Source organism: Anastrepha obliqua, chromosome 4, assembly GCF_027943255.1.
Source record: "Anastrepha obliqua isolate idAnaObli1 chromosome 4, idAnaObli1_1.0, whole genome shotgun sequence".
Lineage (NCBI taxonomy): Eukaryota > Metazoa > Arthropoda > Insecta > Diptera > Tephritidae > Anastrepha > Anastrepha obliqua.
In genome coordinates this window covers 21111496-21128371 of record NC_072895.1, presented here as the reverse complement: position 1 = coordinate 21128371, position 16876 = coordinate 21111496, and the positions used below count along the sequence as shown (strand labels likewise).

The 16876-nt window shown below is 33.7% G+C and overlaps 1 protein-coding gene across 3 annotated transcripts in view; it reads right to left on the bottom strand.

The window, feature by feature from the left end:
- LOC129244756 (serine/threonine-protein kinase N) overlaps positions 1–16876 on the bottom strand; it is a 155607-nt gene that overhangs the window by 97994 nt on the left and 40737 nt on the right. The window contains exon 1 of one of the 3 annotated variants that reach the window (XM_054882572.1): positions 9227–9395. The exons of 1 other annotated variant lie outside the window; for it this stretch is intronic. In XM_054882572.1, the coding sequence (XP_054738547.1) occupies positions 9227–9295 (69 nt within the window). In that variant the 5' untranslated portion in view covers positions 9296–9395. Of the gene's footprint in view, positions 1–9226; positions 9396–16876 lie in introns of those variants that run through there. One more of the 3 variants, XM_054882578.1, reaches the window with a different exon arrangement.

Below are 16876 nucleotides of genomic sequence, written 5' to 3'. Positions count from 1 at the left end.
TTTTCAAAGAGAGTTTTTCTCGACCCTCATATATACATATGTACAAAAAGAAAAATTGAAAGGCAAAAAATGTATGACAAAACTTTACTTGGTTTTTTTGGTTTCAAATATTCCTGCAATTTCTGAAACACAGAATCTTAAAGGTCAGCTTGGTGATCTAGACTGAGCGGAACTCAAATATATTCACAGAGTTCGAATATATTCCATTTTTAAGCTAAAAACTTACCATTGCGTTAGAAATTTGTCCAAATTTAATTACTAAAGACAAAATTTTACAAAGCTGTTACTTAAAATGTTGCACCTGACGCACTTAACGCACTGCTTGATAAGGCTAACTTTCCTTAAAGCTGTTTTTTATATATTTTGAGTACTTCTACATGAAATACTAAAGAATAATCATAAAAAGTTTGGAGAACTTTATTGCTTTACATTTTGGCATCCTAGAAAATGTATTTTTCCAATAACGAGCAATCGCTGCGGATGCATTTCGCCTGCGTAAAAAGCTTATCATAAAAAGTTTCGCCATTTGTGGCGAATTTCACAAGTGGAAGAATAAATGTACCCGACCCAATTAAACACCTGCCGAAGGTGTGTGGGACACATATTTTTATTTTTACCACTACCTTAATCATCCATCTAAAGTGGATTACTATGAAAATAGTAGTCAGCAAAGAACTGGCAAGCAGTGATTACTTGTGCACACAGAAAAGCTATTCACACTCATGTCTGCAGCAAACTGCAATTGATTCACTTCATCACGAAAATAATTCATCTCCTGAGACCGACTAAAACGCCCTTGGCTTACTCGGCATCACTTGGAAAAGACAAAGATAAGAGTATGTGTAAGCAGCATTTGGCAGGAGCAGTGGGGATAAGGAAATGTATAAGCAACGTTTGCACGGGCTCGGTATTCAAATGTATAGTAACAATAGCTGAATTCATTGCGAAATTACTAGAGTGGTGGGAGGGCGGCAGCGTTAATATGCATTGTACATATGTATGTGTGTATTAGGGTGTGCCTTTCCAATTGAAATAATATTTGGAGTATTATTCTTAGAAGACTTTTTTATAACTACGAAAGCGATATTAAAGGTCGTTTGCTGGAAGTGCGAGAATGCAAATAAAAATTTAGGTATGCAGAGATGCTGGAATTACAGCCCCCGAAGCGGAATCTCACAGAGTCTGCGAAAGAAAAATACGCAAGTGGATATATTGCCCTAGGCTAAACGAAAGAGGTGCTTATATAGGGTGATTTTTTAGCTATTATCTTTTTAAAAAGTTGGTTTAAACAGCTGACGCACGTTTCGTGTTTTGTTTCACTGTCAAGCATCTTCAGTTTGGTCTATAATTTAACCATGAATCGTCTTACAAACGAACAACGCTTGCAAATCATTGAATTTTATTATAAAAATGCGTGCTCTGTTAAGAAAGTTTAAGATCCACTTTTTTATCGAAAAATTATGTTCAGCGACGAAGCTCATTTTTGGATCAATGGGTACGTAAATAAGCAGAATTGTCGATTTTGGATGGAAGATCAGCCAGAAGAATTGCAAGAGCTACCAATGTATCCAGAAAATGTCACAGTTTGGTGCGGTTTATGGGCTGGAGGCATCATTGGACCGTATTTCTTCAAAGATGCTGCGAATCGTAACGTAACTGTGAATGGTGAGCGCTACCGAGAAATGATATCCAACTTTTTTTGCCCAAAATGCAAGAGCTTGGCTTGCATGACATGTGGACTTGTTGAGAGCCGAGTTCGGTGAACATTTTATTTCACGTTGGGGACCTGTCAATTGGCCACCCAGATCGTGCGATATAACGCCTTTAGATTATTTTTTGTGGGGCTATGTTAAAGCTCCTGTCTATTCAGACAAGCCTGCTTCAACTAACGCATTGGAAGACAACATTAAAACATTTATATGTGAGATACCTGCCGAAACATTGGAAAGAATATGCCAAAATTGGACTAAGCGGATGAGCCAATTGAAGCGCAGTCGCGGTCAACATTTGCATGAAATAATCTTCAAACGTTAAATTATATGGACTGTACTATCGATTTAAATAAAAATGTCATTCATTTTTCTGAATTTTACGTGTGTTTTTTTGAAAATTTTCCTATAGCTCTTAAAAAATCCCCCTTTATAATACGGACCAACGCAGAGTTACTCCAACGTATGCATGGCATAGATATTGCCAAATTCATCAAAGCTCAAAGGCTAAGGTGGATTGTACGTGTTGTAAGAATAGAAGACAAAAAAGACAAGCTCAAAAACTAATAATGCAGCACAGGCCTATGATAACGAGAAATAGGGCTCTCCTGCTTAGGCGAGTAGAGGACTGCATAAAAGAAGACCTACGAACGCTCGACGCAACGAACTAGAAATATTTAGCAAGAGGCAGAGAGGCCTGAACGAATATCATCGTGAAGGCAAAACCCACCTGGGTTGTAACGCTAAATGATGATGCTGATGACTCAACTATTGGGTTAGTACCCTAAAATTTGAGTGACTAACAAAATAAAAATAAAAATGAGCCAAAAACCTGAGTGATTAACAAAATAAAAATTAAAAAAAGAACCACAGCAAGAAAACATAAAAAATTAAGATGAAAACAAAAAACATTAAAAAAATAAAAAAAAAAACCTTGAAAAAGGTGTAAAAGAACCAAAGCAAAAAAAAACATAAAAAATAAGATTAAAAAAAAACATTAAAAAAATAAAAAAAACCTTGAGCAAAGGTGTAAAAGAACCAAAGCAAAAACACATAAAAATGAGATAAAAAAACTAATTAAAAAAATTTAAAAAGATTAAATTAAAAAAAAATTAAATAAAAAAAAATTAATTAAAAAAAAGTGAATTAAAAAAAGATTAAATAAAACAAATTACATAAAAAATCTAAATAAGAAAAAAAAATTAATAATTATAAAAAAAAATATTTTAACCAAAAGTAAAAGAGAGCACAAAACTTTGACTTTTAAACTCCCAGAATACTTTTTTTGTTTATTTCGCGAAGCAATACGAAGTGAATATTCGAAGAACACAACTATCACATCCGGCAAATGCTTAGACCCCAATCCTTATCTAGACCCCAAATCCCAGCCAGGAAACACATCAAAATGCTCAGCAAGCAATTTCTTCTAGGGTGCTACCGATACCCCTGCAGACATTTGCTAGATCCTGAGCCACCTCCTACGCACATCAAGAAGCATCTCTTCAACTACAGTGTCGAGATCCGGGGACAAAACATAATTAGAACTACTGGACCGGGCATTATACAGACAAACACTAAGCACTAAGCACTTAGCGGGAGACCCTTACCACCTTTCTAAACTCTCGACCCCTGAATGCCGTTATCGGAGTACAACCTATTGTAGACAAAAAGCTTCAGCTGCCTCGCGAGACCCGCGTAACTACTATCCAGAATTGACCCCGACATACCCAATATCCAACATGTAAAGGCACACCGCTCGACACTAACCAGCATACTTATCAAATACTCCTGTCCCTCTGGACGCAACCTGCATGTTTTCTCAGTCTACCGTTAGATGTGTTGGACGAAGACGACCGTTGACTACACTGCACTGACAGGGTTTGGTAAATCGCTACAACAACAGCAACGCCAATCCTTGTACGAAAATTAGGTGCGGTGCAATAAGTCGGATTACAAGGCGTCTCATAGCCAAGCTGTTGGCATTAATACCCGAGCCAGTTCATGAAATGATACAGCAATTTTGTACTTTTCGTTTCCAGAAGTTTTTTGAGGTTCAAGCGGTCACGAATAAAAAGCACCAACAACTGTTCTGAAATCCTATGAAAAAAGCTGACCTTCAACATCTGATAGATTCAGTATGGAAAATCTTTTCTAATCAAAAAATCTACAGAAAATTTCAAATATATTATAATTCATTAATTTCAATAAGTTTAGTGGCAGTTAGCGCTCAAACTATTCTAAACACTTGTTTGACTATAAAATTGGAATGATGCCAAATATCTCATAGAAATAAGACGCACCCTAATGTATGTAGTTTGTCTATGTTTGCATCTCCACCTCAGAGTACACATGCACTTACATATATAAATAAATACGTTGTAAGCATATGAAGATGCCGCAGCAACTGCGAGCTGATGATGCTGCCTGCCACTCTCGTTGCTTCCACTGTTTATCATCCGCATTACATGACTCAAGCACTGTGCACATGAATGCAGCTCTTTATTACCCTCTATCAGCTTTTGGAGGAAGTGTTGTGATAAATTTCCACTCATGCGCAGACAGACACTTATGTAAATGGTGCGACGATGACAAGCGCACACAGTTGCCTCAAGTATGCGCATTTATCCATTACATATGCATGTATGTGTGTATGTATGTATGTAAGTATGTACATATGCGCATATTTCTTACTTTTTCCTTGTTTTTATTAATTTTACTACAATTGCTTGTTTTAAAAATTAAGTATTTTTTATAAAAACAAAAGTTGATTACACACGTGTCTAAAATTGTGCACAGTGACATTAGGGCGGTGCTTATTTAGAGAAATAAATGTTTTCTTTACACGCAGTGGGTGGGCAAGCGCCATTGGGTAGCGCAAAACTAATCACTCTATCGGAAGATTTACACTCTGTGTTAGAAGAAAAGAACCGGCTTATTTCTTGTATCTTCAAGATATATTTCGCTCTCCTTTTCGCTGCGTAATAGTCCCACTCAAGTGCAACGACGCCAGTGCTAACTCAGGTTAGTGTCGTTCGAAACTTTCCCGTAAACGCAATCAAACCAAATTGAGTAGAGAAATACGCGAAATTTTGCGAGGCGGTATTTTGATGCACGCATTCGAAAGGGACGAAATTATCTTAGGCCGCGGCTGCAAAAGTAATTAAAAAATCAAAAAAGTTTGTTGTGATGTGGAATCAGCGGTATAAAGTGTACAAAAATGTTGATGACTTTTCCGAGCGCCGCTTGAAGCAAGTGACGACAAAAAGCAGGATAAAGTGATCGTCCAACTTCATAATCGGGACCCTTCTTTATGATTACGCAAAGCACGCACAATTCTTGCTAAAAAGGGAATAGATGTGAGTATCAACATCATCTAACGACGACGGAAGGAGGCGAAAATTTCCGACCGTACCACATCATCAAAATCACTACTCTCAGAAAAACACTCTGTAAGGCCTGGAAACAAGAAAATGGCGTCACAGTAACAGACTGGCCTTCCCAGTTCCCAGACGCCAACCCCATTGAAAATGTGTGGGGAATTATGAAAACGCATTTTGCCGGAAAGCCAGACTACGATTGTTTGTCGACGGGCTACGCAGAAAAGCTGGTTCAAAGCATTCGTTCAAAGAAGATGCCAGGCTATACCTTACAACGATGGAGGCTACACGGCTTATTGAGTTATTGCGAATCGTAGTTTTGTACATACTTTCATGTAAAAAAAATTGAAATATACATATATCTTTTATACTTCATGAATAATCGCGCTTCTTTTTTTCTGGCACAGACTGTAAAAATAAAATCGTTTTATTAAAAAGTTATTACAAAATAAAATTGGATTAATTAATTTTTTTGTTTGAATGGACAACGAAATATTTACAAAATTCTCACACAGTTTGAAATTTTAATGAAAATTTATTGCACATTTTTAAATTTTATCCAAAGTTTGAAAGATTATATTATAAAAATTTGGGAGAAGACGCTCTTTCACTAATACATATGTATATAATCCAACTAAGGGGGGGGTGGACAGATAGGTTAGGCTAGCTATTACTGCTGCCTGATCTGCAAAAAAGATCTCACTTAGACCTCTAGGGCCCATTGTGTAACCCAGTACTATGTATCTTGAGTCGCAGATATTATTTTATATAATTCTTAATGCTCGTCTCCGCGAGCAAGCCGTTTAGCCTTTTTTCAGCAATATCCTTCAAGGATGACAAAAATATGTTGATCCTAGGCACATTTGTCGAGTCCTACAAAGAGCGGCAAAGTAGCCCATTTATTACACACATCGCTCTGGGCTAATCCTATTTTCCTATTTTGGCTGCGTGATGTGGCGTGAGAGAGGGTCCCGTCATTACTCCAAGTCCAGTCTTTCCTAGACAGTGATCAAATAAAGTTTGCAGTTTTCGTATTCCAAGATCTTAGCATAGCTTTGGCAGTTTTGTACGAGGTTGAATGTTCCCATACTGACTGCGTTTCGAGAGCTAGTTCGTCATTTAGTTCCGTTTTCAGGAAGGAGAGTGATGGGTATATGTCTGACGTGCCCAATCTCGGCAAGCGAATGCCTGCCTTAGCAAGCTTATCGGCTCTCTCATTTTCTTTTATTTTTTGTTTTTTGCCCAGTAAATAGTGGCCTGCTCATATCCGCAGATTTCATTCAATTTAGATCTGAATTCTTGGCTCAGCAGCTATGTCAGCAAGCAAAATTGCTAGTACTCGAATCCAATCCACGACCTACTATCACTTACATGCACAAACACTGACTATTTGACACGGTTTATGGCATGGCGCAATCAGCGGGCCCTATTTTTTTTGAAAATAAGGAAGAACATACCGTTACCGTCAACAGACCTCACTATAAAGCGATATTGACAAATTTTCTGTGGGCAGACCACGACAGCATCGATATAGTAAATAGCACCAACAAGACGACGTTCTAAGCCATACAAGCGACGTAATCTCGAAGTTGTGCAGCAGAAGTTTCACGATAGGGTCATCTCACGCCGAGGGTTCGTCAATTGGCCGCCGCGATCATGCGATCATGCGTTCCCACGATAGTCGAATCTACGTTACCGGAACAAACCAGATACACATTTATACGGCTAAGGACCGTCACACCAGCAGCATTCCCCGTGCATGCATGAGTAATGTTTACACTGCTACAACAACAACATCTTGCAACTTGACAACTACCGAATATTTTCTTTGGGACTACTTTAAGTCCTCGGTCTACAGGGTTGAGGGCAACATTCCAACATTCCAAGAAATGAACTATTTCGTACATAATTGCATGAATATAATATAACTTCAATATAAAGCCACAATCATTTTGATATCTTATACCGTTGTTGCTGTACGAGTATTTAATGTTTCTTTCGTTTCTCATATGGAACTCTATACATAACGAGTTGGACTTAAGATCAGTGACATCAAAATTTAGACTTCCAGACTTTTTCTTGAATCAAATAAATGGAAATAATTTTCACTGCTTTCCTTCATTTTTTATTTTTATTTACGAACAATTAAAACACAAATAACTTTTTATTGCTTAAGAATACTTTACTTTTATTTTTTAATATGTAAAATTCGTTTCGTACAATTGACCACAAAAAAGTCGCTATACTTTTTACGATGGGTGACAAAAATTACTTTTATGGGTGTCACGATCTGACAAAATAAAGCATAAAGCATGTATAGATACAGGATTGTGGTTGCCGGAACAGCTGCAAGCATTATTACGAATATTCATTCACAATTGCACACAGTTGTGGCTAGATTAATGGGGAAAGTAAAGAGGAAATAAACTCAACAGGTTTTTGGTTTTACAATAAGTAAAAGACCGCAGTCCAGGAGTCCGTCATAAACTGCTGCTGTTGCTAGCAGAGCAAGTTGATTTATTTGTGCAGTGGTGCGCACTTGAAAAGTAGCTTAAATAGCAGACTGAGGTTTTCTTGGTAATCTCTTCCTTTTGCTACTCTCTTTGATATTTATTTATGAGTTCATTCCAGCGTCCTTCAGGCTGAGGTCGCAGCTATGATAAATTTAGAATTTATCAAGGTGCCCTTATATTTTGGGAAAGGATAAATCTCAATATTTCCTAGCGGAATCATCTGGTTTCTAAACCATTTTATTACAGGGTCCGGCGCTTGAAGCGTAACCAACTTCAGACCCAAGGCGCAGCTGTTGCATTGACATCGGCTGTCTGTTAGTTGGATAAATGGCAGTTCAGAGTATTGTTTACAAGCGCGTAGAAACACCTGTAAACGCGAAAAAAGAAAATTATTAATGGATTTCAAACGTAATAGTGGGATTGCATTATATTTGGCTGGAAAATCACAACCAGCGATTGTTCGTCAGCTCGAGCTCCTTAAAGTAAATAAAACTTTTGTTATCGCACCACTACTCGTCACAATGATACAGGTAACATCGTGAAACGTCATGGAGGTGGTTATCGAAAGACTGCAAAGTCACGTGAAATGGTGCAAAAAGTGAAGAAGCGACTTGAACGAAATCCCCGACGAAGTGTCAATCAAATGATGAATGAACTGACAAAATCTGGCCGTAACATCCGCCACATACTGAAAAATGATCTCAAGCTCAAGCCTTACAAGATCCAAAAGGCGCATGATCTCACCCCAAAACAGCAACAAGTCAGAGTTAAGAGAGCAAAGGAATCGCTTCGCTTCACCGAAATCGATCAATTTCCGAACATTGTGTTTTCTGACGAGACAATTTTTCAAACTGAGCAATTCCTAAACTCCCAAAACTATAGGGTTTATTTGATCGACCGTTCATACGTGAATTTGAGTAATCGATTGACCACCAGAAGGCAGCACCCGCCACAGGTAATGGTTTGGGCCGTTGTAACCTTAGATGGGCGCTCTCCAATCGTTTTCATCGAGCCTGGTGTCAAGGTAAATAAAAATATAATCGGGAAAGTATTCTGGAGGCTGCTTTGACCATGGTGCCAGACCATGGACGTTTCAATAGGACTCGGCACCGTCTCACTAAGCTCGAGAGAACCAAGAATGGCTAAAACACAACGTTCCGAACTTTATTACGTCCACACAACGGCACTCAAATTCACCAGGTACGAATCCCATGGATTATTCTCTTTCTTAAAATATTCACCAGTCTCGAGACGCTGAAAAAAGACATTTTCCGCGAGTAGGCCAAAATACCGGCAAGTCATATTCGGGCAGCTTGCGATTCATTGCTGGACCGTCTCAAGGTCATAGTCAAGGCAAAAGATGGTCACATCGAGCAAAATTAAATTATTTTTTAATTTTGTATTATTTTCACAAAATTTTTTACTTTGAATTGAATAAAAGTAATTTTCCAAACTAAATTTATGGCCTTTTTAATTGGTTACACTTCGAGTGCCGGACGCTGTACTTTCGTAATGTCGGAATATAACAAGGCGACATTTTTTGCGGGAAAACACTTATGATTGTCTGTTCATAAATAAAGCCAAAAAATTGCTCTATAAAAAACAACGATATTACTTTCATACGTACATGAATATATCCTCGGATGCGGGTTCGTAAATCCTTTAAGAAAACCATATTCATTGTAACGGATGTCATAATTTAATTGTAATCACAGTAATGGGTATTTTATAAATTATTTTTAGCTTTAAACGTAATAAACACAGCACTTTTGACATAATTATATAGATTTATTTTGTTTGAATTTTTTTTGTATTTTTTTTTTTATAAAAATTTTTATCTCCACTAAATAGGAGTAAAGAAAAACGAAATTCAAATATTTAAAATCACTTTTTTATATCCAAACCTTTTCGCTTTATTCTATTAACTTTACACGCACATATTCATAAATGCTCAAGTGGCGATTTTAAATCATGTTTGCCATTTGCCACTCCATGTTTTTCGCTTTTCACCCGCATTCTCAGAAGTCATACCTGATTTCGTAGGTAATTTTAATTCGCACTCGAAAGAAGTAAAACTATAACAAACGATACGTTTATCTAAATGCCTCGTATTTTCATTTAACTATAGTTATATAGAGAATTAAATAACTAGAAAAGAAATTAGCAAAATACGCGCGACGACAATGATTCCGCCATCGTCAAAGTTATCCATCCACAGATCGATTTGTTTGCGAAGCGCAAAATGCAATAAAGGCGTGGGTAGACACCAAAAATAAAAATTTACAAAATTCCGTGGCGAAAGTACGAAGAACGTATTGAAAAACAGAAATAAGAAAAAAAAACCCAATTGCCGAATTCAACGGCGTAGAAACGGCGAATAAAATATAAACAAAAATATTGACGCTCGTAAAGTGTCGATTTTGTAGAAAATTGTTGGGCGACATTGAGTCTTAAAGACACTTTGCGAACGAACAGCGGCCATTCAACAGCGGCACACAGAAAACAAATAGTAACAAAAATTAAACGATCAAGAACAAAAAAAAACACATAATAAAGAAAAACGCGAGTGGCATGTGGACGTGATTAAAATAAATAGAAAAATCGTAACAAAAAGCAATCTCGGCGAATATCGATCGCGCTATACCCTATAACGCGCCAACGTAAGCGGAACTTTTTTTGTTTTTTTTTTTCAATTGAGCCAATAAGACAGTTAAATTAAATTAAATTTAGAATTAGCGAATCGCGGATTAATTCTACACAAAGCATGTAAACATCAACCAATACACTGATCGAAAAAGCAATAGCAAATAATTGATGAAACGCGTATTGTAATAATTTTCAAATTATGTTTTAGCAATTCACCCCAATTTTCTTCATATCATTTGTGCCACTTTCCGTTTGTAAATTAACATATTTTTTGTATTTGTTATAATTCGCATTCGCAATAAAAGGTATCATATCTGGTTTATTTTTGGTTTGGAAAATTTCGAACAGCGCGTTTTGCGTTCTAGTTGCGAATTGAAGACTGTTAGTAGCAGTAATATTTTTATCTTTTTCTATCAGCTGAGAACACCGTAAATACCAACCTGAAACGAAATGGAAGAGAAAATTATGTTATTAATAATTAAATAAAACGTGTGTGTATATATGTATCTAGAAAGTCCAGTAGTTTTCAATACAAATAAGGGGTAATTATATGTAGTATACAAAACACTTATAAACACCCACTCACTTATCGAAATAAAAATAAATATACCCCATAAGTATTTGGGATTGAGGAGAAGTTGTGGTTTGATATTTGCCAAATTTGCAAAGTTTATTCTAAACAGTGAACTTCAATTAAAAATATCAGTATTCAAAAAGGGCATTTTTTCTTCCTTTATGGCACGTTGGCAGTTGGGTGTTGCACGTTGATCGATTGCACGGCACCCTGACGGAAAAGTGCGTTCAAGATCAAAATTCAATCAAGAAGCTTTGTGTCTCCATAAAAAGTTTTATTGTAAAATTTGAAGTTTATTTAATACAATAAAAACGTCGAAATTTGAAAAACAAAATTTTAAAATGTTTGAATTTGTTTACAAAAATTATTTCTGGAATTTTTTTTATTTTTTTTTACTCTTTACTTTTTTATTATTTAATTTTCTTTATTTTTTTACTTTTTTTATTTTTTTGTAATAATTTTTTTTTCTTAATTTTTTAATTTTCTTTTAATTTTTTTTAACTTTTTTTTAATTTTTTTTTTTTTTTTTTTTTAATTTTTTTTTTAATTTTTAATTTTTTTTTTTTTAATTTTTTAAATTTTTTTTTAATTTTTTAAATTTTTTTTTAATTTTTTAAATTTTCTTTTTAATTTTGAAAATTTTTTTTTTGATATCTTTTTATTTTTTTTTAATATTTTTTAAATTTTTTTTTATTATCATTTGTTTTTATTTTTTTATTAATTTTTTTGATTTTTAATTATTATTATTTTTTATATTTTTTTTAATTATTATTATTTTTTATATATTTTTTTAATTATTATATTATTATTTTTTATATATTTTTTTAATTATTATATTATTAATTTTTGTATTTTTTTTAATTGTTTTTATTTTCTTATTAATTTTTTTTTGTTTTTTAATTATTATTTTTTTATATCTTTTCATTTACTTTTTTATTTACCTTTTTATTTATTTTTTTTATTATTTTTTTTATTTATTTTTATTTTTTTTTTTTTTGAAATTTTTTATCTTCAATTTTATTTAAAGTTTTATTGTAAAAACAAAACTCCCATATTTTCTTTTTTAATAAAAATTAGCTTCTCGAACAAAAAATAAAAACGTCGAAATTTGAAAAAGAAAAAAATTAAATGTTTGAATTTTTCCCAAAAGAAATATTTTTTTGTTTAATTTTTTATCTTTAACTTTAAAATATTTTAAAATAATATCAAAATTTTATTTGAATAAAAACATCGAAATTTTAAAACAAAGAAAAATTTAAATGCTTGAATTTTTCTACCAAAATTATTGTTGGAATTTTATTTTTGTGTTTAATTTTTTATCTTTAAGGGGGAAATCTACTGTGAATTTTTCAAAAAATCGATTTTTTTTTTATTAGCTTAAAAAATACTTTGAACCCTCTTAAATAAGGTACAATATGTGTTACAGCTGGCTAAATTTTTCTTCGTTGAAATTTCGACCTTTTCCCGAAGCGCTCCAAAGCGCATACCTGCGGCACATGAAACTTTAAACGCATTTTTCTCGAAACTAAGTTTTTGTATACGGTGTACACGATATCTCGAGTTCTGATAAATGAATCAGCTTAAAAATTTAATTATATATTCTCTGTAATAGTGTCTCTCGTCTGACATAGGATTTTTTTGATATCGTTATTTGTTAAATTGTTATAAACAATAGTAACATCAATTTTAGGCAAAAAAAAAGAAAAAAATTTCAAGAATTTTTTTTTCAACGCCAAAATTTTTTATCGACATAATCCTACGTCAGACGAGAGTCAATTCTATGTATATGATAACAATATTTTGTTTTTTTGTTTTAGATCACCGAAACGTAAGATTTCATGTACACCGTTTAGGCACCTAAGAAAAGCGGACCTGCGCTTGCAGAAGTGCCACAGCGGCCATTTTGAATATTTTGACTTAAAATTTTTTTCTTCAAAAACTTAAATATATAATAAAGATAAGAGTTTAAATAGATTTTATGTACGAGCAATATTTTGTTAGAAATAAAATCCGGAAAATAAGCCTGCTTTTCCCCTTGTCACAGTAGACTTCCCCCTTAATTTTATTTAAAGTTTTATTGTAGACAAAACTCTCATTTTTTTTTAATCAAAATTAGCTGCTCAACAAAAATAATAAATAAATAAAAACAAACATTTTAATCTTTGAATTTTTTTACCAAAATTATCGTTGCAATTTTTAGTTTGTTTTAATATTTTTTCTTTAATTTTGTTTAAAGTTTTTTTGTAAAGGCAAAACTCCCATATTTCTTTAAATCAAAATTGGCTCTCTAACAAAAAAAAATTTAATGATTGAATTTTTTCCTCCTCTTTTTAATCTTTTATTTTTAATTTTATTTAATTTATTATTTGAAGACAAAACTTCTATATTTTTGTTTCTAATCAAAATTAGCTCCCTAAAAAAATAAAAACCTCGAAATCAAAATAAAAAATTTTTTAAATGTCTGAATTTCTTTACCAAAATAATCGTTAACATATATATTTTTTTTAATTTTTTGTTTTAGTTTTATATAAAGTTCCCATATTTTCTTTTTTAATCAAAATTAGCTCCCTAACAAAAATAAAAACGATGAAATTTGAAAAGAAAAAATAGAAAAAAGTTTTTGAGTTTTTTTACCCAAAAAATTATTGGATTTTTTTTTCGGAAAATACGGAAAAATCCTATAGTAAATAGTTATTTGCTTCCGCTTAGATCGAGAAATATTTCACTTACAATTCAAATCAAAAAGGCTTGCACAAAAAAAAATCCCCTATGTTTCGGCAACCAAATGGGTTGGTTCGTAATTACCATCGAATGGGTTGGTTCGTAATTACCATCGTAATTACCATCGGCAAGAAAGTGCGTAGGTTCGAATCTCAGTGCATGAAACACCAAAATGATAGAAAAGAGTTTTTTTGCCTTGGCAGGCAATGGCAAACCTCCAAGTGAATTTCCGCCATGAAAACCCACTTGCCGTTTAAAGTCGGCTTAAAACTGTAGGCCCCTCCATTTGTGAAACATCAAGACGCAAACCGCAAATAGGAGGAGGAGTCGGCCAAACACCTAACAGAAGTGTACGCGCCAATTATTATTATTATTTTTTTTTGTTTGTATGTCTCAGCAACCACTAACATATCCTGTCCCTTTTTGTACTATTTTTTCGATCATTCGGCTAAGGCGGTCGAAAGTGAAAATCCCACATTAGTGAAAATCTGAACTAATACGTGAGTTGCGAATTTTTTGGCGTTCAACTGGCATTAGAGGTGAGACTGTGACTGCATTTGAGCAGTCGTAAAATGACTACGTCAATACATCATGCAAAGCAACTCAAAAGAGAAGTGCTTATTCAATATAAAAAATTACATTTCCTTAGTACGTGTTTATTGTAGTTTATTAAATCTTAAAAAAAAAAATCTCATATTCACTATATCACAGTTGCCATTTGTTACCGGTAAATACGCCACATGAATATATGTTACGTATTGCTTTGTAGTTTTGAAAAAATTTGGAGCCAAATCGTCACATAATTGAATGTTCCACTCGTCACGTAAAATATGTATTTCATGTCATGACATTCGTCTATTAGTGCGGTATTGTGACTACCCTGAACGAGTGACTAAACCTACGAACGGTCATCATTGGATCACAAAAATATGAGCTTCAAAAAAATATTAAAAAAATAAATTAAATTGTGTTTGGGTATTTTTTTTCATAACAGTTGTTGGTGACAATTAATATTGAGCGCACAGCTGCTCTTGAAATTTGTTACATAATTACATACAATACAAAGTGATTTAAAACTAGTAAAGGATCTTTCAAAAGACGCGCCTAGATGTTGTTTTAAAATATAATAAAATATGCCAAAATTTAAATTCTTTCAGATTTCACTATTTTTATTAAAAATACAGCTCTTAACAATTATAGGTAAAAAATGGCATCATTTAAATAACCACCATGAGTACATCTACGGAAAAAATCCTGAAAATTTTGCGTTCTATCTGTCCAGTGCATTGGCTGTTTTTTGTTTGTTATTATTGCAGCTTATTAAGAGAAAGAATTTGCAAAGAGGCAACTTCGTAGCTGAAGACAAATAATAAACATTGTATGCCAATCTAATCATTTTTTTTTTGTGGAGCGAAAATTCAAATTGAATGGGGAATCTTTATTATTTTTGTATAGAACAATTAATGGCATTTATTTTTCAAAGGCAATACCTTTCAAATGTTGTCCACAACTGCGTCGTAATTCGGCCATCCGTCAACAGCAATTTTGAACGACTCGCTGAAGGACTTCGGCTGGTATCTCAGGAATAACTTTAATAATGTTAGTTCCCAATGTTTCAATTGCACCTGGTTTATTTACAAAGCATTTGGACTTTACATACCCCCACAAATAAAAGTCAAAAAGAAAACTTTTTTTACCTTTACGCGCTCTACGGCTCGTCTGCAGCTGTCTAATTCATAAGTGTCAAATATGAATGACGTACACAAAACTTATAAAATTTCCGATAGGATATCAACGTTTTGTAGATGGAGCAGAGTGGATGGGCGGATCGGGTGCATTCACTTAATCGGTTCTCTCGATTGAACTGAATAGCTTTCCTGAGAATTGCCGCAACTTTGTGATTATTTTCTTCTATTGGCATTCTTTTATTACGACGACCAATTTCATTGTCAACTGACGCTTCTGGTTTTAACCGTTTGGGGACGGAGCCGCTCGACAGGCGAGTGTCGCTGAGGACGAGAGGTATTGGAGTGCGCAGTAAAGAAAATAAATACGTTGAACGTTATAAAAACTAACGTTATTTAACACAAGAAAATTTTTTTATGAAATCAAAAACGGATTTCACTTTTACTTGACGAAGTAATGCCGTCATCTTGCGTATTATCAGATTCAAAGTAATATTCCTCAGAACTGTCACTATCTAACGTATCATCTCTAGATCGCTTAGCCATCGTGCGTAGGATAAAATATAAAATATATAAAAAACCTGCAGGTTCCTCTGGCAGTGAAATTCGTTCTGACTCTATCGTCGTCTCACATCGTAAGTTTACGTTATAAGGAAGATAAGACTTCATCGCTAATGGCCTCTAATGTATTTGAATGAAAACATGACTCTTTCTCGCGAGCCTTGAAGCTGTGAACTAATAATAAATAATATCATTATTTCTGAAATCTACTATGTAGCAGAGTGGAGAACTGAACCCTAAATTTTTTCAAATATGCTCCGGATTTCGGCCACAAGGTTGCCGTCCTTAATGGCATAGTAATTTGACCCATTTCTTAAAACGTTCACTAAGCCGCTTAAATTACTAGCAGAATTCGCTGACGGATAGAAACCCTTTTGCTCATCATGTAGACGCAAATTAAAAGAATTTGCATAGTGCTTGAATATCTTGCAGATAGTAGAGCATTCAAGATGCCGCACCTCGCTAAACCCTTTAGATATACTCGTATTTAGCAACAAAATCAAAAATATGCTCAAGAAGAATTTATAATATTTTTAACTTTTAGTTGGCTTCTGCCAGGATAATTTCCAGTTTCCTATCCAAATCGAAAAAAAAATTTATAAAAATCGTTTGGTCCTTTCATTGAAGGTTTTGTTTTGTTTATAGTTTCTTTGTTTTTGTTCAAGTACCGAGTAGCTCATTATTAAGAGGTTACATACGTCCAGAATTTTCAAAAATTCGATATTTCGGAAGTATAGTATCTTAAGAATATACTGTAAAATTTTCATGCGGAAACTCCCAATATTATAGCTTCTACAGCCCATTAACTAGGTAGAGAGCATTCCGCGCGCTCCTGTACCTCAAACTTTAAACTCGTTTTTCTCGAAACTTCTTTTTCCGGCACGGTCTGCAATCATAACTCATACAGTTTTTAATACTTTTTGATGCGATGTTTTTAAATATTCGAAAGTGTTTTCTCTATAGATATGATTTTTGATATTTTTATTAAAAAATTTTATAAACATAATTAAAGTGTGACATTTATGACGTAAAACGCTTTTTTTAACTGCCGTAAATTGCAAAATTTTTGTTTATAAAGTTTAAGTACTAA